The sequence below is a fragment of the Mesoplodon mirus genome (assembly GCF_964341445.2).
Source record: "Mesoplodon mirus genome assembly, chromosome: 19".
Classification (NCBI taxonomy): Eukaryota; Metazoa; Chordata; class Mammalia; order Artiodactyla; family Ziphiidae; genus Mesoplodon; species Mesoplodon mirus.
Window position 1 is genome coordinate 12,471,315 of NC_138995.1, and position 24,771 is coordinate 12,496,085.

At 41.4% G+C, this 24,771-nt stretch overlaps 2 protein-coding genes across 2 annotated transcripts in view; one reads left to right on the forward strand and one right to left on the reverse strand.

Moving 5' to 3' along the window:
* Positions 1 to 4,081: 4,081 nt before the first annotated feature.
* On the reverse strand, positions 4,082 to 5,863 carry LOC309794736 (tigger transposable element-derived protein 1; the record flags this gene model as incomplete). Its single annotated transcript, XM_082606632.1, has 1 exon — positions 4,082 to 5,863. The coding sequence occupies one exon, from the start codon at positions 5,861 to 5,863 to the stop codon at positions 4,082 to 4,084; it is 1,782 nt and encodes a 593-aa protein (XP_082462758.1).
* A 473-nt stretch (positions 5,864 to 6,336) lies between these two features.
* The window catches only part of CFDP1 (craniofacial development protein 1), a 138,183-nt gene continuing 119,748 nt past the window's right edge, over positions 6,337 to 24,771 (forward strand). Inside the window, exons 1-4 of the mRNA XM_082608096.1 lie at positions 6,337 to 6,538; positions 16,707 to 16,824; positions 18,571 to 18,790; positions 19,109 to 19,236. Coding sequence (XP_082464222.1) covers positions 6,475 to 6,538; positions 16,707 to 16,824; positions 18,571 to 18,790; positions 19,109 to 19,236 — 530 coding nt within the window. The 5' untranslated portion in view covers positions 6,337 to 6,474. The remainder of the gene's footprint in view (positions 6,539 to 16,706; positions 16,825 to 18,570; positions 18,791 to 19,108; positions 19,237 to 24,771) is intronic.

Below are 24,771 nucleotides of genomic sequence, written 5' to 3' on the forward strand. Positions count from 1 at the left end.
TAATAAGGTTTTCCAACTTAAGTTCTTTTTTAGTACTTAACATATATGCTTAACTGTATTTCTTTTATGTTCAACTCACTAGTTTATGGTAAAATTTTTGTCCAAAGATCTGATTAAACTGTACTTACATGTGAACTTGAGTCTTATTAACTCCACTTTGTGAGCTATACATTTACCAGCAAGAAGCTTTTGTATCATTACACACTGGGATGGCTGAAAGCTGATAATAGTTTGTGAAAAACATGTATTATTTCAGTAGTAAGTCCACATGAAGAGAGGCTCCAAGGTTGGTTTAGTATTCTGTGACAGCGTAAATCTCTTTCTGCTCTGCCATTTTCAGTAAAGTGCACAAATCTTAAATGTATAGCTTGATGAATTTTTATGTATTTATACACTTAATGCAAAGTGGTAGCACTCTGATCAAGATACAGAATGTTTCTAGCACCCCTGAAGGATACATGCACAGTTCAGCCAGAAGCCCCCAAGATACGTATCCAGGACCAAACAGAGGAGGATCTTTTCTAAAAAGGTGATAACCCAAGACAGTGGAAAGAGACTTAGGGTGGATGAGGGGCTAAAGGTGCTGAGTTTGGCAGGAAGGACCCCAAGACAACATGGTAATAGTGAACCAGGAAACTTGTAGGGAGTTGGGATTTGTACTGTGGCCAGCTGGAGAGATTTGTCTGAAGGCATTGCTCAGTTCCAGCCTATTTCTATTGATATTTTGTGGGATTATGTGCCCAGTGTTGCCAGATTCTCCAGTTTTTCAAAGGAAATTGGAAATTAGATTATTTGAAATCTCTTAATTTTTAAGTGCTGGTATATTGGGAGTTCCCCAAACCAACAAACAATTCTTGGACACCAGCAGTGTGTCCAACAATTCAACTCAATTCTGACACCACCCAGAGATAGCACCAGATTCTACAGGTTAAGGGCTCAATCCTACAAGACCGACTCCCACTGCACCCCCTGATTCGAGATGCCAGTTGCAAGTCCAGACTGTTACCTGTGCTTCTCACGGACTGGCTATAAATTGGGTTCAATTAATTTGTTAAAGTGGCTTACAGAACTCGAACTTTTTTTTTATTTTTTATTTTTTTTTGCGGTACGCGGGCCTCTCCCGTTGCGGAGCACAGGCTCCGGGCGCGCAGGCTCAGCGGCCATGGATCACGGGCCTAGCCGCTCCGCGGCATGTGGGATCTTCCCGGACCAGGGCACGAACCCGTGTCCCCTGCATCGGCAGACGGACTCTCAACCACTGCGCCACCAGGGAAGCCCAGAACTCAAACATTTTACATACTAGATCACTGGTTTATCATGAGGATATAACTCAGGGACAGCCGGATGGAAGAGATGCACAGGGCAAAGTACGAGGAAGGTGAGTGGAGCTTCCATGTCCCCTGCAAGGGTGCCACTCCCCGAATTTCCACGTTTTCACTAACTGGGAAGCTCTCAACCCTGTCCTTTTGGGGTTTTATGGAGACTTCATCACATATGCATGATTCGTTAAATCACTGGCCATTGGGAACTGATTCAACTTGTCGCCCCTCCCCCCTCTCCCCAGAGGTGGGGCAGGGGAGGGCTGTGTGGGGATGTGGGGACTGAAAGTTCCAATCCTCTCATCACACGGTAAGCTGTCCTGGCAACCAGCCCCATCCTTAGGTGCTTCTAAAAGTCATTCATACAACACAAGACACCTTTACCACTCTCAACACTTAGGAAATTCCAGGGGTTTTGGGAGCTGTGAGCCAGGAACTGTGGATGAAGACCAAATATATATGAGAAACACATTTTGGTCATCTGAATGACCAAAATGTATATGAAATGTATATTTCTGCGAAGTCATAATATCACAGCTGGCCGCTAATTTAACTTCATGTAAAATGCTTTTCAGGTCGAACAATGCATGTCTTTATGATAGATTTGGCCTGCTAACCAATTTTTGACCTCTTTACTAAACTATTTGACACAACAGAAAATAGTTCTCTGGTTACCCATAAAGTGGTCAGAAACTTTGTAAATTTGAACAAATGTATGGAGTGCTAGTAATCTGTAAAGAGGAGAGTGGGAGAAGTAGGGTAATGGAGGAGAGAGTCTGCTGAAGAACTCTAGGATATCCTTTTCCCAGACTCAGACCCCAGGGATGGGGCAAAAGGCTACATCCCAGTTTGTCACTGTAGGGTTTATTTATGCTGTCCAAGGAAAACGAGGCTGAGAATGGTGAAGTCCCAAATACTGGGTCCTAATTTCACATCTATTTTTCTGTTATTCTCACATAAGAAAGATTTACTGAAATGGGTCATAGACCTAAATGTAAGGACTAAAACTATAAAACTCTTAGAAGAACACAGGAGTAAATTTTGTGATCTTGGGTTAGGCAAAGCCTTCTTAGATACAACCCCCAAAGCTAAGATTCTGCACTTCCAATGCAGTGGGCACGGGTTCAATCCCTGGTCAGGGAGCTAAGATCCCACATGCCTTGCTGCCAAAAAACCAAAACAAAACAGAAGCAATATTGTAACAAATTCAATAAAGACTTTAAAAATGGTCCACATCAAAAAAGTCCTTTAAAAAAATGGGCAAAGGATTTGAGTAGACATTTTTCCAAAACAACATATACCATGACCAATAAAGACATGAATAGATGCTTAACACCATTAGTCATCAGGGAAGTGAAAATCAAAACTATAATGAAATGTCATTTCACACCCACTAGTATGGTTATAATCAAAAAGAGTGTTTGCAAGGGTGTGGAGAAATTGGAGACTTCAGAAATTGCTGGTGAGGGTATAAAATGGTTGCTTGGGGAAACAGTTTGACAGTTTCTTGAAAGGTAAAGCACAGAGTTACTATGTGGTCCAGCAGTTCCACAGGTATATACCTAAGACGAATGAACTTTGAAAATGTGCTAAGTGAAAGAAGACAGTTACAAAAGACTACATCTTGTATAATTCCATTTATATGAAATGTCTGGAATAAGAAAATATAGAGAGACAGAAAGATTAGCCTAAAGCTGGGGACTGGGGAGAAATGGGGAGTGACTGCTAATTGGTCAGAGGTTCCTTCTTGGGGTGATGAAAATCTTCCAAAAGTGACTATGGTGATGGTTGCACACGTCTGTGAATATACTAAAATGATTGAACTATGCACTTTAAATGAGTAAATTTTGTGGTGTGGGAACTATGTTGCAATCAGGCTCTTTTAAAAAGCTTGTTGGCATAAAGCCACCATAATGTCCTTTTAATCACAGACATGTTTCATCTGTTCCTTGATTTAGATAACACTAGACTGGGTGACACAGACCCTAGTCCAGAGTATCAACAGGGGGCAATTATCAGCTGAAAAAACCCAAACCTGAACAAACAGGATGTTAGTCGATGATATCTCATTTGCATCTGATTACTGCCCCCCAGAGTTGGATTATAATTAAAATTTTTTAATCTGACAAAATGACAAGCATTATATATGGTTGTATTTCCATATGGATTAACCTGAAGGAAGGACTGGTGTGGATGATGTCTGAATTCTAGAATAGAGCTGATCCTTGTCATTCGCAGTACTTATAACTGTAAGGTCACCGTGCACACTCAATTAGCAGAAATACAGGGTTGAGTTTCTGTGGGTCTCTGGTTGTACCATTTTCGTCAACTGATCAGTACATAACCTTGCTTTATGTGTGTTTCTGTTCAAAGACACTGAATTTAATATCTCTTTCTTACAAATAATGATACGCAGTGTTTATAATGAAACAATTATTTCAATGACAGCGTATCTGTGTAATGTACAACACAGATTGTACTACTTTAACTTTCCCCCTCAGTCACACACACACACACACACACATATAGTACTCATGTACAGTAAATGCATACAGTACTGTAAACACATACTATATAGTGTGCAGTAATGCAAATAAAGTCCCGAAACAATGAAAGATTACGAGTTTAAAGTTTTATAAAAACGTTAACTAAAATCTTACTGTTGATAGAGCTGCAGGCTGTGTGATGGCACAGTGCACAGTGTGGTTAAACCTCTCGATCTTGGCTTGCCCCACAAAAAGCAAGGGAGAGGTTTGTGGAACTCATTCTGCAGAAGAGGAAGAGGGTGGCAGGCTGACATCCATCAGTTCAACCTCAGAGGTTTGGCTCTCACCACTTGTTGATGGAGTCGGCAATTTTCCCTCCCAAACTGGCTCCAAAAATTGGGTCAACCCCGTCTGCCTGGCTTTTTGCCTCAAATCTTTAAGCATCTCGGCATAGGGGGCAAATGCACAGGAGGTTAAGCGCTTAAATTTGAGGCTGCGATCAAGCATAGGGTCACACTCTTCCATGTCACTGAAAATTGTTTCCAAGGCAGAGTTCCATTCTGATATTTTGGCCACTGTAAGAGGGACCATTCCTGGACTCTTAGGCTGACTTTCATCACCATCTTCATCATCACTGACTCCAATGCCTTGTTTTGCCATCTCGTCCAAGTCTTCATTGGTGGGTTCTACTGCTTTCTCTGCCAAAATTTCCTCCACATCTTCTTCTTTCATGTCATCAAAGCCTTCCCCACTTATTTGCCATGCGATATGCATTATGTTTTTGACACTGTTCTTTATACTTTCTGTAACACCTTCAAAGCCTTCAAAATTTTCTACACAGTCCGGCCAAACATTTTTCCAACAATTATTGATAGTAGCCTGCTTGATGTTGTCCCACGCTGTGCCAACATAATCAATAACGTTGCGTATAGTGACTGACTTCCAATAGTCCATCATGGTAGTTTCCTTGTTGGCTTTCAGAGCCTCAAAAGCCTTGCTATAAAGCTCCCTAGTATAGTGCGCCTTGAAGGCTTTTATTATGCCCTGATCCAGGGGTTGGATGAGAGATGTAGTATTTGGGGGCATGAAAAGAACTTCTACGTTGGGGTGGGCATTTTTGAGTTCTTCACAGCAATGGACTGGGGCATTATCCAAAATTAACAAAATCTTGAAGGCAAGGTTTCTGCCCTGGAGATAATATTCAACTTCTGGTATGAAGCAGCTGTGGAACCAATCAGAAGTCATCCACGCTTTTTTGTTCCACCTCCAATGGACCGGCATATGATTCACGCTTTTCCCTTTAAGTGCTTGTGAACTTGGAGCTCTGTACACCATTAGGGGTTTGCACTTAAAGTCGCCCTTGGCATTGGCGCACAAAAGCAGGGTTGCATAATCCTGGAATGATTTAAAGCCAGGGGCTTTGCAGGCCATTTGTGTTATATAGGTTCTTTTGCCAACGTCTTTGTAAAATAGGCCAGTCTCATCAGCGTTGAAAACCTGCTCTTCCACGTACCCCTTTTCCTGTATAACACTTAGCAGGGATTTTTTAAATTCTTCCGCAGCCTCCTGATCTGCAGAACTAGCCTCACCTGCAAGCTTAACATTACTCACACCATATCGCCTTTTGAAACGTGCAAGCCAGCCAGCGCTAGCCGAGAAGGGTTTCACGTTTTTCTGACCCTGGGTGACGTGACCGTAAATTTCTTTGGCTTTCAGCCTCACAACAATGCTGTCCACCACACCTTTTTTATCGGTTGTCATCTCATGAATCCACAAATTGAGCCGCTTTTCCATCTTTTCCATAGCTTCCTCACGCACTATAGATGTCACCTTAGCACTTTCCGGAGCAGCCTCACGTACAGATCGGCGAATTTCCTTTTCCTTTTTCTTGATGTACCGGATTGTTGACTCATTAACGTTGAACTCACGGCCAACAGCACTACAACTCATGCCTGAACGAAGCTTATCTAACACACGTATTTTCTCCATAAGGCACATCACAGCCTTCTTGCGCTTGGGAACACTAGGCAGCACCGCAGCACTACGCTCAGGGGTCATTTTAAACAGCGAAATCACCAACAAAAAGCACAAAAAATGCAAAAAATGCGGCACTAAACAGATTGCGAAGAGGACACTTATTTAGAGTACAAGAGCCGAAGCAAGATAGCGGATCATCTGCCTCCAATGTCGGTACAAGCCACCACTGGTTGACTCAAAATTTTCACTCTCTGCGCATGTCCGCGAATAACCCCAGAAAGCACCGCGAATATTGATTTTTGGGGTAACAGTACATTTTAACAAGTAAGCGAATACAAAAATACCAACCTGTGAATAACGAAGGTCACCTGTATTCCCGTGGACGAAACAAATTTCGTTTAAGCATATTTACTAAATCAAAGCCTCTGGTAGCGCTGGAGACTACAAGTTCCAGCATGCACCGCTTCAGCACGGAGCCCGTGTTCCGCCAACCGCCACAGTAGCGTCAAGCCCGAGGCTTTGGCCCGGAAGTGTCGCATTTGGATCACGTAGTACTCTTTGCGCCTGTGCACACGGTGCGGGGGCCGCCCCAGCTACCGCCGCCCCTGCAGCAGCTCTATCTATGGTCTCTCCCTAGAGCTTTGCCGTTGCGGGTAGCTGCTGCGGCTGTGTTCGCCCTGCGCGGCAGCGACATGGAGGAATTCGATTCCGAAGACTTCTCCACCTCGGAGGAGGACGAAGACTACGTTCCATCCGGTGAGCGATTCCACCTGAGGCAAGGGGCGGCTTGAGCCGCCCCGCGCCTCACGTGAGGCGCGCTTTGCCCGGCGTGCGTGGGCCCGGTGGCCCAGTGGCCGCATGGCGCGGGTCTCAAGCGTCCCCGCCCCGCGCCCTCGCCCGCCTGCTCGCACCGTGCGGGCGCCGTGGCCCAGGAAGTGTACAGAGGGACGTCTCGCGCAGCTGTTCCTCACGGCCTGCCTTCGGCCGCCGCCGCCTCTCGGAGCGCGGGAACCGGCACGTGAACTCCGCTCTGCCTCTGGTGAAGCTGGCGGTGGTCGGTCATCGCGTACCCTTACCAGCCCTGAAATCTTCTGGAAGGCAGTGTTATCGCCAGGCCTTCCGTCCCCAGAGAATTGCTAGCTAGCATCACGTTCCTGATAGGTCTCTTCAATTTCTGTTCTCAAAAGGGATCTGGTTGTTAAGAAGTTCACATAATGATGCCCTTTGCCTCTTTGCAACGTCTATACCCATTGCTCTCTGATCAGACCTTTGATTTTTTGTTTTTGTATAGGCTTCTAAAACCGAACCGGGCCAAAGTAAATGTCACCCAAACCTACCCCTTCCGCCCTCCTGCACCTTCCGCAGGCTTCCCCATCTCATTAGAAGTATCTGCCCGTACAGTAGCCCAGGTTAAAAACAAAACAAAACCTTGGGAGTTGTCCTTATTCTCACTGTTTTGGTCTAACCAATCATTTAAGTTCTGTTCGCGTCTGCGTAGAAGGTTAATTTCTGATCAGCTCCTCACCAATCTCGCTCTTACTGAACTACCATTAACACTAAGACTCGCCATAGCTTCCCAGTTGGTTTCCTGGGTTCCATTCCTGTCCACCAACATTGGTCTTTCGGTATCGGCCAGTGTGATCATTTGAAAACTAGTTTTCATTTTAATCAGTTATTCATGCGCCTGTTTCAAAATAGTCAAATATTTTTGAAAGGCTTATTTTTGAAACTGAACCGTTGCCATCACCCCTCATACCTGTCAATCCTCCCCAGAAGAAACTGCTTTAAAAAATTATTTACTTATTATTTATTTTTGGCTGTGTTCGGTCTCTGTTTCTGTGCGAGGGCTTTCTCTAGTTGGCGGCGAGCGGGGGCCACTCTTCATCACGATGCGCGGGCCTCTCACTATCGCGCCCTCTCGTTGCGGAGCGCAGGCTCAGTAGTTGTGGCTCACGGGCCTAGTTGCTCCGCGGCATGTGGGATCTTCCCAGACCAGGGCTTGAACCCGTGTCCCCTGCATTGGCAGGCAGATTCTCAACCACTGCGCCACCAGGGAAGCCCATGAAACTGCTTTCTACTTTTAAAATTTGGTAGTTCCATTGTCTGTTGACTTAACCCATCCATGTTAGGTGTTAATTTTAACACCCTCTTTAGTCTCACCGTTTCACCTTCAGATACTCCCCAACTCCCCAGCCCGCCAATGTTCCTATGTCTAATTTGGGTTAGATTGGTATTAAGCGTTTCCTTTTTTTTGTAATTACTTTGTGGACATCTTGTTCAGGCCTGACCATGTGGTATATACAGTTATTGCTTTTCCTGCACTAGTTTTCTCTGGAGTTAATAATTGCCATTTTGTTGCTGTTGCTTAGTCTATGTACTTACTACTGATTTGATCCGGAACTTTCAAAATTGTCTAAATCATCTCCCAAGATATTTAGATTTATTAGATAATCTTTCACTTTTTGAAGTCCATCTTTGCCGTCTGACCTGCTCCAATTTGTTTTGGTTTTACCACTTTGAAACCTAAGATTTTCCATCATCACTACCACTCTGGATGTTCCTTTTACCTCCATTTTCTCTTGGATTCCCTGTTCCTTGGGTCCCATGATGTCTTCTTTCTTGGTGTGTTTCACCAAGATGAGAATAAATCCTCAAATAACTTCTTGAGGAAAGATGCATTTTTTTAGAAACTTTTTTTTTGAGACCTCGACTATCTAAAAATAGTGAAATATTGACCCTCAGGCATGATTACTAATTTGGTATAGAATTCTCTGTTCTATAATAGTAATTCTGCATTCTATAATAATAATTTTCTATATGAATTTTAAAGGTATTCCTCCATTATTTTCTAAGTTTCCAGTGTTTTTATTAAAAAGTCACTTGTCGGGGCCTCCCTGGTGGCGCAGTGGTTGAGAGTCCGCCTGCCGATGCAGGGGATGCGGGTTCGTGCCCCGGTCTGGGAGGATCCCATATGCCGCGGAGCGGCTGGGCCCGTGAGCCATGGCCGCTGGGCCTGCGCGTCCGGAGCCTGTGCTCCGCAACGGGAGAGGCCACAACAGTGAGAGGCCCGCATACCGCAAAAAGAAAAAAAAAAAAAAAAAAAAAAAAAAAAAAAAGTCACTTGTCGGTCATTTTTCCTCATTTATATAAAATTTGTCTCTGGAAGTTGATAGAATCGTCTCTTTGTTTCTGATATTTTCTGACATTTCACAGTGATATACTGTACTTTGGTATGAGTCTGTTTTCATCCATTCTGCTGGGCCTTCTGGAACTTTGTTTTTTTTTTTTTTTTTTTTTTGGCTGCGTTGGGTCTTTGTTGCCTCGCGGGTGCTACTCTTTGTTGTGGAGCACAGGCCCTAGAGCACGCAGGCTTCAGTAATTGCGGCATATGGGCTCAATAGTTGTGGTTTGCGGACTCTATAGCGCAGGCTCAGTAGTTGTGGCACCCCGGCTTAGTTGCTCCACGGCATGTGGGATCTTCCCGGGCCAGGGATCGCACCTGTGTCCCCTGCGCTGGCAGGCGGATTCTCAACCACTGCGCCACCAGGGAAGTCACTTCTGGAACTTTTTAAATTTGGGGGGGACAGTTTTCTCCATTTTATTTTTTTGGAATCAGCATTATTTATGTGTTGAATCTTATGTTAGACCTTATGGACTGGTTCTATTTTCCTGTACTTTTTTTTTTTGATAAACTTTAAAAAAATTGTATTTATGTATGTATGAAGTATGTATGTAAGTATGTATTTATTTAGCTGCGCCGGGTCTTAGCCACAGCACGTGGGATCTTCGTCTCCGGGTGCAGGTGCAGGATCTTTTAGTTGTGGCACGTGGGATCTTTCAGTTGCAGCATGCGGAGTCTTTAGTTGCGGCATGTGTGATCTAGTTCCCTGACCAGGGATCGAACCCGGGGCCCCTGCATTGGGAGTGGGGAGTCTTAGCCACTGGACCACCAGGGAAGTCCCTTCCTCTATTTTCTCTATTTTCTAACCCTTTGATTTCTTTTTCACTTTATGGGAATATTTCAGTATTTTACCATCCAACCCTTCTGTTGAGTTTTTTTCTCTTTACATTTTTTTCCCCGAGTTTTATGGCTTTTATTAACACAAATGCAATGTGTACACGAGCTGTCTGTTCATTTTCTTTGCTGTGCAGCCTGACATTGGGATTGGTGACTCAGATGGCCAGGTGGGCTGCTCTTTCCACAGTGACTTTGGGGTTCTTGGAGGAGATATTGGGAGTAGTCTCAGCACCGTAAGATTTGTTGCCCATCAGCAGCACTTCAAGCTCTTTGACATAGTGGACCAGGAACTTCCAGAAGCCACTGGGCAGCATGTGCTTTGTTTTCTTGTATCAGTGTTGAATCTGGTCCTTGGATATTTTATTTTCTTTTCTTTTATTTTATTTTGTCGTATGCAGGCCTCTCACTGCTGTGGCCTCTCCCGTTGTGGAGCACAGGCTCTGGATGCACAGGCCTAGCGGCCATGGCTCACGAGCCTAGCTGCTCCACAGCATGTGGAATCTTCCCAGACCGGGGCACGAACCCGTATCCCCTGCATCGGCAGGCAGACTCTCAACCACTGCGCCACCAGGGAAGCCCGTCCTTGGATATTTTAAACTTTGAGTAACTTTTTTGTTTTTTCACAAATTTTAAATAGCATCATGTTCTTGTTTCATGTGTGCAGTATCTTATTGCTCTGTGGATATTATTAATGCTTTAAGGCCTCTTCCCTTCTCAGCTGGCCCACACTCTGTGGAGCGTGTTTCTCCCATGACTGCTCTCACTTTCCAAGACGACCCCATGCCCTGGGACCCCTCTTGCCTTTAGAGATGGTCCTCATTCTTCCTATGGAATGTGTATCTCTAAATAAATCCACTTCTTACCTATCAAATAATAATAATAATAATAATAATGCTTTAATTTTTTTTTTTTTTTTTTTTTTTGCGGTACGTGGGCCTCTCACTGTTGTGGCCTCTCCCGTTGAGGAGCACAGGCTCCGGACGCGCAGGCTCAGCAGCCATGGCTCACGGGCCCAGCCGCTCCACGGCACGTGGGATCTTCCCGGACCAGGGCACGAACCCGTGTCCCCTGCACCGGCAGGCGGACTCTCAACCACTGCGCCACCAGGGAAGCCCAATGCTTTAAATTTTTTTACTTTTAACTTATGCACGGTAAAATTCATTCTTCATTATACTGTTCTATGAATTTTTGACAAATGCTTAGAGTTATGTAACTGCCACTAAAATTAACAGTTCCAAGGCCACCTTTGCCCTCCCCTCCCCCCCAAATTAGATCATGTTGTCTGTGTATAGAAACAGTTTTATTTCCTCTTTTCCAATACGCATACCTTTTATTTCTTTTCCTTGCCTTTTTGTACTTAGTATAGACTTCCAATGTAATATTGAATAGGAGAGGTGAGAGTGGATATCCTTTCCTTGTTCCCAATCTTAAGGAGAAAGCATCATTGTTTCACCATTTGGTATAATGTTAGCTACAGGTTTTTCATAGATGCCTTTTGTGTGTGTTTTAAGCACTTTACATTGTCTAACTCATTACTAACTCAATCAGATAACATTACCAAGTATGTGCTATTGTGCTCTCCATTTCACACATGAAGAAACGGAGGAACCCAAAGTCACTCAGCTAGATAGTAGCTGGGCTGGGATTTGAATGCTGGCAGTCTGCATATACTGCCCCTAATGTGTTTTCTTAGGTTAAAGAAATTCCCTCTATTCTTAATCTGCTGAGAGGTGAGTTTTGTCAAATGCTTTTTCTCCATCTATTTTTTATCTGTTAATGTGATGAATTACAGTGATTGATTTAAAATTTTTGAACAGCCTTTTATTTCTGGGATAAAACTTACTTGGTCGTGATGTATTATTCTTCTTTTACATTACTGAATTTTGTTGAGGAGTTTTGCATCTGTTTATGAGGGATGTTGGTCTGTAGTTTCCTTGTAATTTCCTTGCCTGGCTTTGGTATCAAATAATGTTAGCCTAATAGAATGAGGAAACAATCTCTTTCCGCTAAGGTGATTTTTATTCACCCTGTACATTTGTGTTGGGCATTATTATGTTAGACACTTTCTCAGATTTTTTTGGTGATTCTTAGTTGTTTGACTCATATTTACATTCAGCATGGGGGACTGAAAAGGTGATGGAAGCTCTGAGTCTTTGGAGCTTCAATTAAAAAAAGATTTGTTCATTTTGTGCTTTTTTTGTCTATAGGGTTGTTTTTCTGTTTCTTACTCTTACAGTAACTGCATGATTTTTGTGGTTGTTTGTGTAATTTAAAATTTGCTTTTTTCACATCAGTGAGATTGAGCATCTTTTTTCATGTTTAAGAAGATCCAGAGCCATATGCATCTCTTTGTCTGAACTGTCTGCAACATTCACCCATTTTTATGAAGAAAAATAACTATATATTATTACAAAAGCAGTGCATGAACTTTGTAGAAAATTAGAAAATGCAGGCAATTAAACATAAAAAATCGGAATCATTCCATTCCTACCACCCAGAGATGATCAGTATTGGTCCCTTAGTGAAACCCACTCTGATCTTTTTTCTATACCCAGGTGTAGTTATTTGTATTTTTCCCCAACCTGAAATCATAGTTTTTTCATGTTACTTTGTAACCTGCTCTTTTCAGTGAACATTCTGTCCCTGTCCATTTCAGTAAACTTCTAGCTCATCTAATACACAAACCATATTCAGGTTTTCCTTGTTGACTCAAAAATGGCTTTAGCTTTTTTGTTAAATCACCATTGAGTTTAGGACTACATGTATCATCCAGTTGTTCCATCCCTTAAATCTGTTTTGGGTTTGTTTTGTTTTGTTTTTTTGCTGTACGTGGGCCTCTCACTGCTGTGGCCTCTCCCATTGCGGAGCACAGGCTCCGAATGCACAGGCTCAGCGGCCATGGCTCACGGGCCCAGCCGCTCCGCGGCATGTGGGATCTTCCCAGACCGGGGCACGAACCCGCGTCCCCTGCATCGGCAGGCAGACTCTCAACCACCGTGCCACCAGGGAAGCCCCCTTAAATCTGTTTTAATCTAGCACACTCCTGTTTCTGTGACTTAGATTGGTTTAGGAGATCAGGCTGTATGTCCTGCAGAATGTCTCACCTTCTGGTTTTGTCTGGTTGCTCCCTCATGGTATTAGGTTGTTCCTTAGTCCCTTGAATTTTCGTTAAATTGGAAGTTAGATCTAAGTGCTTGGTGGATTCAAATGAAATAATTTTAACTAAAATAAATTATAGACGACTTGAGTGTTTCATAATGCATAACATCAGAAAACACCTGGTTAATTCCCATGGTTGTGACTTCTGGATCAGAATGATGAGAGTTTGGTCCTTCTATTGTGTAATTATTTTTTCTCTCAGAACTGGAAAGTATTCTGTGTGGCAATATACTTAATCATTAAAACTTAAATTGTTTTTTAACATTACTTGATAATCCTTGCCTAAATTACTACTAACATTAGAGTGTGAGAGCGATGGTTTTCTAATTTTGTGGTTCTTCTACATTTATTGGTTGATGTTCTTCTGAAAGTGTAGCTTTTCCTCATCAGTGGGGCAGGATAAATGTTTAATTCATTTCCCTTAATTTCCAATTTTCAAAATAGGGAGTAATCTTAATAGTAACCTAAAATGGTGCAAATAATTTTTTTTAAATTTATGTATTTGTTTTTGGCTGTGTTGGGTCTTTGTTGCTGCGCGTGGGCTTTCTTTAGTTGCGTCCAGCGGGGGCTATTCTTCACTGAGGTGCGCAGGCTTCTCATTGTGGTGGCTTCTCTTGTTGAGGAGCACGGGCTCTAGGCGCACGGGCTTCAGTAGTTGTGGCGCGTGGGCTCAGTATTTGTGGCTCGCAGGCTCAGTAGTTGTGGTGCATGGGTTTAGTTGCTCTACGGCATGTGGGATCTTCCTGGTCCAGGGCTCGAACCCGTGTCCCCTGCATTGGCAGGTGGATTCTTAACCACTGCGCCACCAGGGAAGCCCCGGTACAAATAATTTTTTCTGTCTTTTTTTTTTAAATGTCATAAAGGTGTCACAGTTTTTTATCGATTCGGTGTGTTTCAGTCTAACAGTTATTCGTTTTAATGGTCAGGTCATCACTTTTGGCCACTAAAAGTTCGTTCAAGCTGGATCTTATATCCTTTTAACGTGACCCATTATTCTTAAATAACTACCTTGCTTTCTGGCACAGCAAAGTGTCTCCATTTCACCTTGTGCTTTCCTTCCCTCAGACCTGAAATTAGCTGGCCTTTTCAGGGAGCCATTTTTGTTTTGAGTCATATCAAAGAATACAGTCTGAACTTTAAAGAAATGCTCATTGCTACTAGAGTGACATTGCTTCTATGCCATTTAAGTGAACAGAGCTAGAAAATATTTATCTTAGAAAGAGTTAAGAGTTCTGAATTTTTTTTTAAGAGTTCTGAATTTTAAGTTCAGTTTTAACATTTGTTTTCACTTCATTTCTTAATTTCTTTGGTTTTATAATTGTGTGTCATTTCTTACTCTGAAGTTCTGGATTCCTAACAAGATTAGTATAACTACTTAACTTTCTTTTACCTATAATAAAAGGAATAGTTTGAAAATACCAACACCAATGTTACTACTAGGAATAGAACTTTTTTGGTCTTTAGAATGCATCTTACTAAGGATGAACAGTCAAAATACTGTTTCTGAAGTTCTCAGAGGGGCTTCCCTGGTGGCACAGTGGTTGAGAATCTGCCTGCCAATGCAGGGCACACGGGTTTGATCCCTGGTCTGGGAAGATCCCACATGCCACAGAGCAACTAAGCCCATGTGCCACAGCTACTGAGCCTGTGCTCTAGAGCCTGTGAGCCACAACTACTGAGCCTGCATGCTGCAACTACTGAAGCTGCACGGCTAGAGCCCGTGCCCTGCAACAAGAGAAGCCACCGCGATGAGAAGCCCGAGCACCGCAACGAAGAGTAGCCCCCGCTCACCGCAACTAGAGAAAGCCCACCCATAGCAACGAAGACCCAACACAGCCAAAAATAAATAAATAAAATAAATAAATTCATTAAAAATAAATAAAGTCCTTGGAATAAATCCTTTCTTTGTGGCTTGTGTTATCAGTTTGGTTATATTTGTTTGTTTATTTAAACTTTGCTCAATTTAAGGGATTTTCAGAATTCTGCGGAGCAATAAACACTGAGAACTCTTGCTTCTGCTGCCCCTGCTTACCCCACTGTCTTCTGCCCTGACCCTTACAGATAGCGATTTTCATTAGTTTTCTGTTTTTCCTTGTAATTTTGCCTTTTTATATTCTATTTGTATAAACAAATACAGTATAGCTGGGTACCCACCACTGTGGGTTTGTCTTTTAAAAGTCCTTTTGTCGTAGTGATTTTACTCAGGTTTCAGGAGGAAGCAAAATTACATTTGTAATTTTGAAACGCTTTCACTCACCACTTGGTGTCTAAGATGCTAAGTTTGCTTCCATTTTAGAACGATTATATTTACTATTACTACTATATTTACTATTCTGATGGCCTCAAATGCTTATTCTCCAGATTTTAGTAGGGCTGGCTCATTCTCATCATCTTTGTTCTCTTTTTTTCCCCTAATCTCTGCTATCATATTTGTAGTTTTCAAGAGTTTTATAATTTTTTTCATTTTCTGAAAAATTTTTAGTCATCTTATTCTTGTTTTGTGGATGTCTCTGAGGATATAAATTATAAAGGTTTTTTTTTTCTAATTTTGTTTCCTCTTAATTCCTTTCTGTTTGTTTTCAGTCTTGCCTTTGATATTGGAAGCTCTCCTCAATGTTTGGTGTTCCTAGTTCATTGTGAGTGAAATACTTAAAAACTAATTTGATGTGCAGGAATATTCAAAATAGCCCTGTTTGTAATGGCCCCAAACCAGATGTCCATCAACAGAGGAATGGATAAATAAATTGTGGTATAGTCATACAATGAAATAATATTAGGGATGAGAATGAAAAAGCTACAGCTACCTGGAAGCAACTGGGTGACTTACAAATAGAATGTTGAGTAAAAGAAGCTGGGCACAAGAGTACATATTGTAGGCTTCTGGTTAAGGCTCAAAAACAGATGAAACTAATTTATGATGTTAGAATTCAGGATAGTGGTTACCTGTGGGATGTGGGTGGTGTCTATTGATTGGAACAGGGGCCTTCTGCAATGCTGGTCATGTTCTGCTTCTTCAACTGGGTCTAATTATACAAGTGTGTTCACTTTGCATAATTTTGTTGTCCTGTACATTAGTTTGTGTGCTTTTTGGTGTGTTATACTTCATATAAAAGCTATGTGAAGTAAAAAAGAAAAACACAACTGGTTGAATCTCTGTGTTTACAGGATTTATTGACTGGTACCCATAGAATGTGGTCAGACTGGGCATCCAAGCAACACTTTTGTTGGGGACCCCAGAATGTCAGTGTCTGAAGATGGGAAGCAGATGTGTTTGTTTTTTTCTGCTATGTCTAACTTGAAGTCTTTAAGCCTCTTTCTAAACCTCTTTTATTGATAAGGCAAGGTATCCTTTGCTTACTTTTGAAAGGTATCCAAGATGAGGTGGAAGCATGAGTTTCTCTTTTGAAAAGTACAGTAGTCAGTTTGCAGTTTCTGTTCATTCATTTAGCATATACCTCTAAAGACATGCGGATCCATGTCTTCATGGTGTGTGGAGCATAGCAGAAATTGCAAACATTAAATATTAATGGGGTGCGTTAAGGAGGGAAATATGCACTGCCCTGGAGGCCTAGAATAGGGGAACTTAGCCTAGTCTTCAGGGATAGGGAAGACGTCCCTCAGGAAATGATATTTTAGTCTGGTGAAGAACAGAGGAAAGTACTACATTTTTTTCTTAATGAAAATGTCTCATCTTGATGTGAAAACCTTTATTCCTGTCTGTCTGACCACCCTGTTATGTGATTTCAGGTGGAGAGTATAGTGAAGATGATGTAAATGAATTAGTGAAGGAAGATGAAGTGGATGGTGAAGAGCAGACACAGAAAACCAAAGAGAGAAAAAGAAAGACTCAGAGCATTCCGGCCAGGTGATGCTGCCCTCAAGGCCCTTAGAAGTCAGGGGCTGTTGTCATAACCTTCCAGACTGCTGGGATTGGTCTGATGATAGATTTCTTACTGCCGGGGTTTCTAACCTTTTTCTCACTGAGGGAAATATTTGGTGACATTTTAGGATTAAATTCTTATTCTCTGGCAAGCTTTAAAATTTTTTGAGCTTTAATTTAAAAAAGTTAATAGGTAATATGTGTGCCTGGTTTAAAATTGAAAACCCGGGAATTCCCTGGCAGGCCAGGGGTTAGAACTCTGCTTTTCCAATGCCAGGGCCTGGGTTCAGTCCCTGGTCGGGGAACTAAGATCCCACAAGCTGCGTGGTTCAGCCAAAAGAAAAGAAAAAAGCAATTGCTACAAAAAATATGTACCCCATCTCTAGCCCTTGTTGCTTTGTCTCAGAAGAATTATGTTACCAGAGATAATTCTGTGTATGTACGATCATGTATATATGTATTTCCTACTTTTTCTTTTTTTGGCCATGCACCTCGCGGGATCTTACTTCCCTGACCAGGGATCGAACCCATGCCCCCTGCAGTGAAGCATGGGAAGTCCTAATAACTGGACCACCAGGGAATTCCCTACATTCCCTACTCTTTAAAAAAAAAAAAAAAAAAAAAAAGAATAGTAGCATACTCTGCATATCATTTCTCACCTTCCTTATTTCACATCTTGGAGATGATACTATGGCAGTATATTTAGCTATACCTTTTTCTTTTCAGTGACTGCATAGTGTTACATTACTGGACAGATCTTACTTTATTTAAACATTCCTTTATTGAGAGACCTTTAGATTGTCCTCATCTTTACTACAGCAAATAAGACTGCAGTGAATATTCTTCTTATGTGTCTTTGTACACATGTATATTTGTAAATTAGATCCGTAGAAGTAGAATTGTTTGACCCAGGGTTATATGTAGTAAAAAAAAAAAAATTTATAGGTATAGACAAATTACCTTCTATAAGCCTGGTACTGAATTGCACTCCCACCAAAAATTATGAAAATTCTGACAAGTTATTTAACTCAAAAAGGGAGTTTTTCAATACAAGTCTTTTATTCTCTTTGATTGGTGTTTCTGTCTTCCTGGACATGGAAGCAAAAAGCAGATTGTAGAAAGAGAATTTTGAGTATTAGGTGATTCACTTGAAGTCAGAATAGTCTTAAGAACCAGTTTACTCTTTTAAGTCTTGGACCCAGTTCTTTTATCCTTGGCTTTTGTATATTCCAGCTTTCATATCTTCAGAAGGTGGGAAGAAACATGGATTCCCCACTCCCCACCCCCTCAGAACTCTGGGAAGAAACAGTGCAAATAAATCTGAGGCTCTCTTCAATCTCTGTTCCCCAAATGGAGTGACTTTTAAGAAGTCAAAAATACCAGGCATATGTATGTTATTAGAACCCTCTTTCTGAACAGATTGATTCTGTGAGGTGATTTTGGGTATTTTCTTGGTGAAAACAGTGGGTCCTAACTTAGAAGTAGAACCCTGTATTTTGATTCTAAGTGCTTTGGGAAAATGCTAACTGTAAGAGATCAGTTCTTTTCTTCTTCCACAAAGTCTCAGCTTACCTCTCCCACTTCCCCTATCAGGCGTGTTAACCAGCAGTCCCCAGATTTAAAAGTTTTCTGATCTTTGCAACATTATGTTTGGAATTCAGGAAGGGATAACTGAAGTTATTTTGCCTGTTTTTCTTGTCTCTCCTTTTCCTTGTGACTGTTGGTGATTAGGAAGAGAAAACAAGGTGGCCTCTCATTAGAAGAAGAGGACGAGGAGGATGCCAGCGAGGAATCTGGAGGAAGTAGTAGTGGGGAGGACGATGCAGCTGCAGAGCCAGAAGAAGGCATTGAGTCAGAGGATGCAAGGAAAAGGAAGGAGGATGAACTGTGGGCCAGCTTCCTCAGTGACGTAGGACCAAAGTCAACAGTGCCTCCGCGCACACGAGTTAAAGTAAGTGAATAGATGAATGGGATGAACGCTTCCCCAGAAATGCTGGAAGTTCCCCAGATAGATTGTTTAAATTTACAAACTGAGATATGAGGCTTACAACAGAAATCAGACTAGATGCCTTTTAATAGTGACTCTACTAAGTGAAAAGCAAAGCATTCCCTATGGTAGGAAACACAAGCCTTCCTAATTAAATAAATTTTCAATAAGCATTTAACTGTTTAGAGATGAAATATTGAAAGATAGCTGGAAACAACATGTTTGGATGGATCTTTTAGTTCTCATCCTTATATGAAACTGATTACATTTCTTTTTTCATAGAGAGGAGAGGAGGCTGAAGAGACAAGTTCCAGTAAGTTGTTGGTCAAAGCAGAAGAGCTAGAGAAACCTAAAGAAACAGAAAAAGTTAAAATCACCAAGGTGTTTGATTTTGCTGGTGAAGAAGTCAGGTAAGATGACATTCACAAACTTCAAAACTAGTACTTTTAAAAAGGAGCATCTTTCTAAATGGTGTTAGACATCTGTCCTCATTCCAACCCATCTTAATATTGTGGAAGATATATATTTGAACTCAAGGAAAACAGTGGTTCCATTGACTATCAGGGAGTATGAGAAAGATCCTTTTACATATGGTAATGTAGTTGGGGGCATTATGAAGTGGTTGGCTGAACAGAAACAAGAAAATGTAAGAGTTAAGTATTTGGTTTCACTTACCATGCCGTCCTTTGTGACTTTGGCTATTTCTCCCTTTATTACTTCCCTTAACTTTGATGTATAAGCCCCAGTGAAACCTTTGAGATCAGGTGGGAATTGAAAGTACTAGGAGAGAAATTTGATTCTGATATTATTTCCTCATCTTAATATTATTTTTTAAATTGATTCATAGGTTTGTTACTAGTTTAGAAAAACATTATAGGCTTAATACTCTTGGCCGTTCTAGATAAGAACCACATGCCCAGAATTTCTTCTTCCCCATTTATTTAAAATTTTAATATGAAAACAGCAGGTCTGTAATTTAGAGCTGGACAAGAACAGATGAAGTGTCTGCCAATCAATAAGTTTATAGATGGTCACATTTATTTTCCTTGACAGTAATTAATTAGACTTGTTTACTCTCTGTAAATATAATTTCCCCTAAAGTTGATACTGTTAAAAATAATTTCTAGTTTCCAACAATTATTTCATCTAGTGAAAATATATCTTAGAAAGAAGTTTGGCATTATTTGTTTGTTTTTAACATTTATTTATTTATTTATTTGGCTGCGCTGGGTCTTAGTTGTGGCACGCGGGATCTTCATTGCAGCGTGCGGGATCTTTGGTTGCAGCGTGTGGGAACTTTAGTTGCGGCATGCGGGATCTAGTTCCCTGTCCAGGGATCGAACCCGGGCCCCCTGCATTGGGAGTGTGAAGTCTTACCCACTGGACCACTAGGGAAGTCCCCAAGCTCAAATTTTTAACAATGAGATTTAACAGACAGACGTAAAATTACATTTCAATAAATACAGTCAAAATGAGCATAAAATAAGAAAAGGAAAAGAATTACGTAACTATAATTTTTTTGGGGAGGGGGCAGCAGGCACACCCTGTGACTTGCAGCATCTTAGTTCCCCACCCAGGGATTGAACCCGAGCCCCGGTACTGAAAGTGCCGAGTCCTAACCACTGGACTGCCAGGGAATTCCCTATAACTATACATGTTGACCATTGAAAGTGTGAGTGTAAGTGATTGATAAAAGGAATCACCTTTTAATTCTATAATTGAAGCAAAAAACTAAAAGTATCAATTCCCAGTACTTAACATCCAGACATGTACTTTGTTTTTCTTTTTTTTCTTTTTTTTCTGCTGTCTGCGGGCCTCTCACTGTTGCGGCCCCTCCCATTGTGGAGCACAGGCTCCGGACGCGCAGGCTCAGCGGCCATGGCTCACGGGCCCAGCCGCTCTGCGGCATGTGGGATCTTCCCGGACCGGGGCACGAACCCGTGTCCCCTGCATCGGCAGGCGGACTCTCAACCACTGCGCCACCAGGGAAACCCAATTTATTTATTTTTATTTTTATTTTATTTTTATTTTTGGGTCTTTGTTGGCTGTGCATGGGCTTTCTCTGGTTGTGGTGAGCAGGGACTACTCTTCGTTGAGGTGCGCGGGCTTCTCATTGCAGTGGCTTCTCCTGTTGCAGAGCAGGGGCTCTAGGTGTGCAGGCCTCAGCAGTTGTGGCAGGTAGGCTCAGCAGTTGTGGCACGCGAACTCTAGAGCACAGGCTCAGGAGTTGTGACGCATGGGCTTAGTTGCTCTGTGGCATGTGGGATCTTCCCAGACCAGCACTCGAACCCATGTCCCCTGCATTGGCAGGCAGGTTCTTAACCACTGTGCCACCAGGGAAGCCCCAAAATGTTCTTAATAGCTATATTTCTTGTCCAGTCCAACTTCCAATCCAAGATTACACTCCGTGTTTAGTCTTTTATTTATTTATTTATTATTTTAATAAATTTATTTATTTTATTTTATTTATTTTTGGCTGCGTTGGGTCTTCGTTGCTGCGCCCGGGCTTTCCTTAGTTGTAGCAAGCAGGGGCTACTCTTTGTTGTGGTGCACAGGCTTCTCATTGCAGTGGCTTCTCTTGTTTCAGAGCACGGGCTCTAGATGCGTGGGTTTCACTCGTTGTGGCTCGACGGCTCTGTAGAGCACAGGTTCAGTAGTTATGGCACACGGGCTTAGTTGCTCCGTGGCATGTGGGATCTTCGCAAACCAGGGATCAAACCCGTGTCCCCTGCATTGGCAGGCAGATTCTTAACTACTGTGCCACAAGGGAAGTCCCTGCATTTAGTCTTTTTTTTTTTTTATGGCCTTTATTATGTTGAGGTAGGTTCCCTCTATGCCCACTTTCTGGAGAGTTTTTATCATAAGTGGGTGTTGAATTTTGTCAAAAGCTTTTTTTGCATCTATTGAAATGACCATATGGTTTTTATTCATCAATTTGATAATACGGTATATCACATTGTGATTTGCATATATTGAAGAATCCTTGCATCCCTTGGATAAATCCCACTTGATCATGATGTATGATCCTTTTAATGTGTTGTTGGATTCTGTTTCCTAGTATTTTGTTGAGGATTTTTGCATCTATATTCATCAGTGATATTGCTCTGTAATTTTCTGTTTTTGTAGTATCTTTGTCTGGTTTTGGTATCAGGGCGATTGTGGCCTCATAGAATGAGTTTGGGAGTGTTCCTTCCTCTGGAGTTTTTTGGAAGAGTTTGAGAAGGATGGGCGTTAACTCTTTAATTCTTAAACTCTAAGAATTTACCTGTGAAGCCATCTGGTCCTGGGCTTTTGTTTGTTGGAAGATTTTTCATCACAGTTTCAATTTCATGACTTGTGATTGGTCTGTTCATATTTTCTGTTTCTTCCTGGTTCAGTCTTGGAAGGTTATACCTTTCTAAGAATTTGTCCATTTCTTCCAGGTTGTCCATTTTAGTGGCATAGAGTTGCTTGTAGTAGTCTCTTAGGATGCTTTGTATTTCTGCGATGTCTGTTGTAACTTCTCCTTTTTCATTTCTAATTTTATTGATTTGAGCCCTCTCCCTCTTGATGAGTCTGGCTAAGGAGTTTATCAATTTTGTTTATCTTCTCAAAGAACCAGCTTTTACTTTTGTTGATCTTTGCTATTGTTTTCTTTGTTTCTATTTCATTTATTTCTGCTCTGATCTTTATGATTTCTTTCCTTCTGCTAACTTTGGGTTTTGTTTGTTGTTCTTTCTCTAGTTCCTTTAGGTCTAAGGTTAGATTGTTTATTTGAGATTTTTCTTGTTTCTTGAGGTAGGCTTGTATAGCTTAAACTTCCCTCTTAGAACTGCTTATGCTGTATCCCATAGGGTTTGGATCGTTGTGTTTTCATTGTCATTTGTCTCTATGTATTTTTTGATTTCCTCTTTGATTTCTTCAGTGATCTCTTGGTTATTATTTAGTAACGTATTGTTTAGCCTCCATGTGTTTGTGTTTTTTACGTTTGTTTCCCTGTAATTGATTTCTAATCTCATAGCGTTGTGGTCAGAAGAGATGCTTGATATGATTTCAGTTTTCTTAAATTTACTGAGGCTTGATTTGTGACCCAAGATATGATCTATCCTGGAGAATGTTCTGTACGCACTTGAGAAGAAAGTGTAATCTGCTGTTTTTGGATGGAATGTCCTATAAATATCAATTAAATCTATCTGGTCTATTGTGTCATTTAAAGCTTTTGTTTCCTTATTTATTTTCATTTCGGATTATCTGTCCATTGGTGTAAATGAGGTGTTAAAGTCCCCCACTATTATTGTTACTGTCGATTTCCTCTTTTATAGTTGTTAGCAGTTGCCTTATGTATTGAGGTGCTCCTATGTTGGGTGCATATATATTTATAATTGTTATATCTTCTTCTTGGATCGATCCCTTGATCATTATGTAGTGTCCTTCCTTGTGTCTTGTAACATTCTTTATTTTAAAGTCTATTTCATCTGATATCAGTATTGCTACTCCAGCTTTCTTTTGATTTCCGTTTGCTTTGAATATCTTTTCCATCTTGTCACTTTCAGTCTGTATGTGTCCCTAGGTCTGAAGTGGGTCTCTTGTAGACAGCATATAGATGGGTCTTGTTTTTGTATCCATTCAGCAAGCCTGTGTCTTTTGGTTGGAGCATTTAATCCATTCACGTTGAGGGTAATTATATGTATGTCCCTATGACCATTTTCTTAATTGTTTTGGGTTTGTTTTTGTAGGTCCTTTTCTTCTCTTGTGTTTCCCACTTAGAGAAGTTCCTTTAGCATTTGTTGTAGAGCTGGTTTGGTGGTGCTGAATTCTCTTAGCTTTTGCTTGTCTCTAAAGCTTTTGATTTCTCCATTGAATCTGAATGAGATCCTTGCTGGGTAGAGTAATCTTAGTTGTAGTTTCTTCCCTTTCATCACTTTAAGTATATCATGCCAGTCCCTTCTGGCTTGTAGAGTTGCTGCTGAGAAATCAGCTGTTAACCTTATGGGAGTTCCCTTGTATGTTATTTGTTGTTTTTCCCTTGCTGCTTTCAATAATTTTTCTTTGTCTTTAATTTTTGCCAGTTTGATTACTATGTGTCTCGACGTTTTTCTCCTTGGATTTATCCTGTATGGGACTCGATGCCCTTCCTGGACTTGGGTGGCTATTTCCTTCCCCATGTTAGGGAAGTTTTTGACTATAATCTCTTCAAATATTTTCTCGGGTCCTTTCTCTCTCTCTCCTCCTTCTGGGACCCCTATAATGTGAATGTTGTTGCGTTTAATGTTGTCCCAGAGGTCTCTTAGGCTGTCATTTCTTTTTATTCTTTTTTCTTTATTCTGTTCTGCAGCAGTGAATTCCACCATTCTGTCTTCCAGGTCATTATCTGTTCTTCTGCCTCAGTTATTCTGCTATTGATTCCTTCTAGTGTTGTTTTCATTTCAGTTATTGTATTGTTCATCTCTGTTTGTTCTTTAATTCCTCTAGGTCTTTGTTAAACATTTCTTGCATCTTCTCAATCTTTGCCTCCATTCTTTTTCCGAGGTCCTCGATCATCTTCACTATCAGTATTCTGAATTCTTTTTCTGGAAGATTGCCTATCTCCACTTCATTTAGTTGTTTTTCTGGGGTTTTATCTTGTTCCTTTATCTGGTACATAGCCCTCTGCCTTTTCAGCTTGTCTGTCTTTCTGTGAATGTGGTTTTTGTTCCACAGGCTGCAGGATTGTAGTTCTTCTTGCTTCTGCTGTCTGCCCTCTCTCTGGTGGCTGAGGCTATCTAAGAGGCTTGTGTAAGTGTCCTGATGGGAGGGACTGGTGGTGGGTAGAGCTGACTCTGCATTTAGTCATTTAGTCTTAAGAGTCCCTCTGTGTTGTAGAGTGTCTCTCAGTTTGCGTTGTTGCATTGTTTCCTCATGGTTAACTTCATATTAATCACTTTAGACAAAAATACTACATTGATGATGTTTTGTCCTCCTCAGTA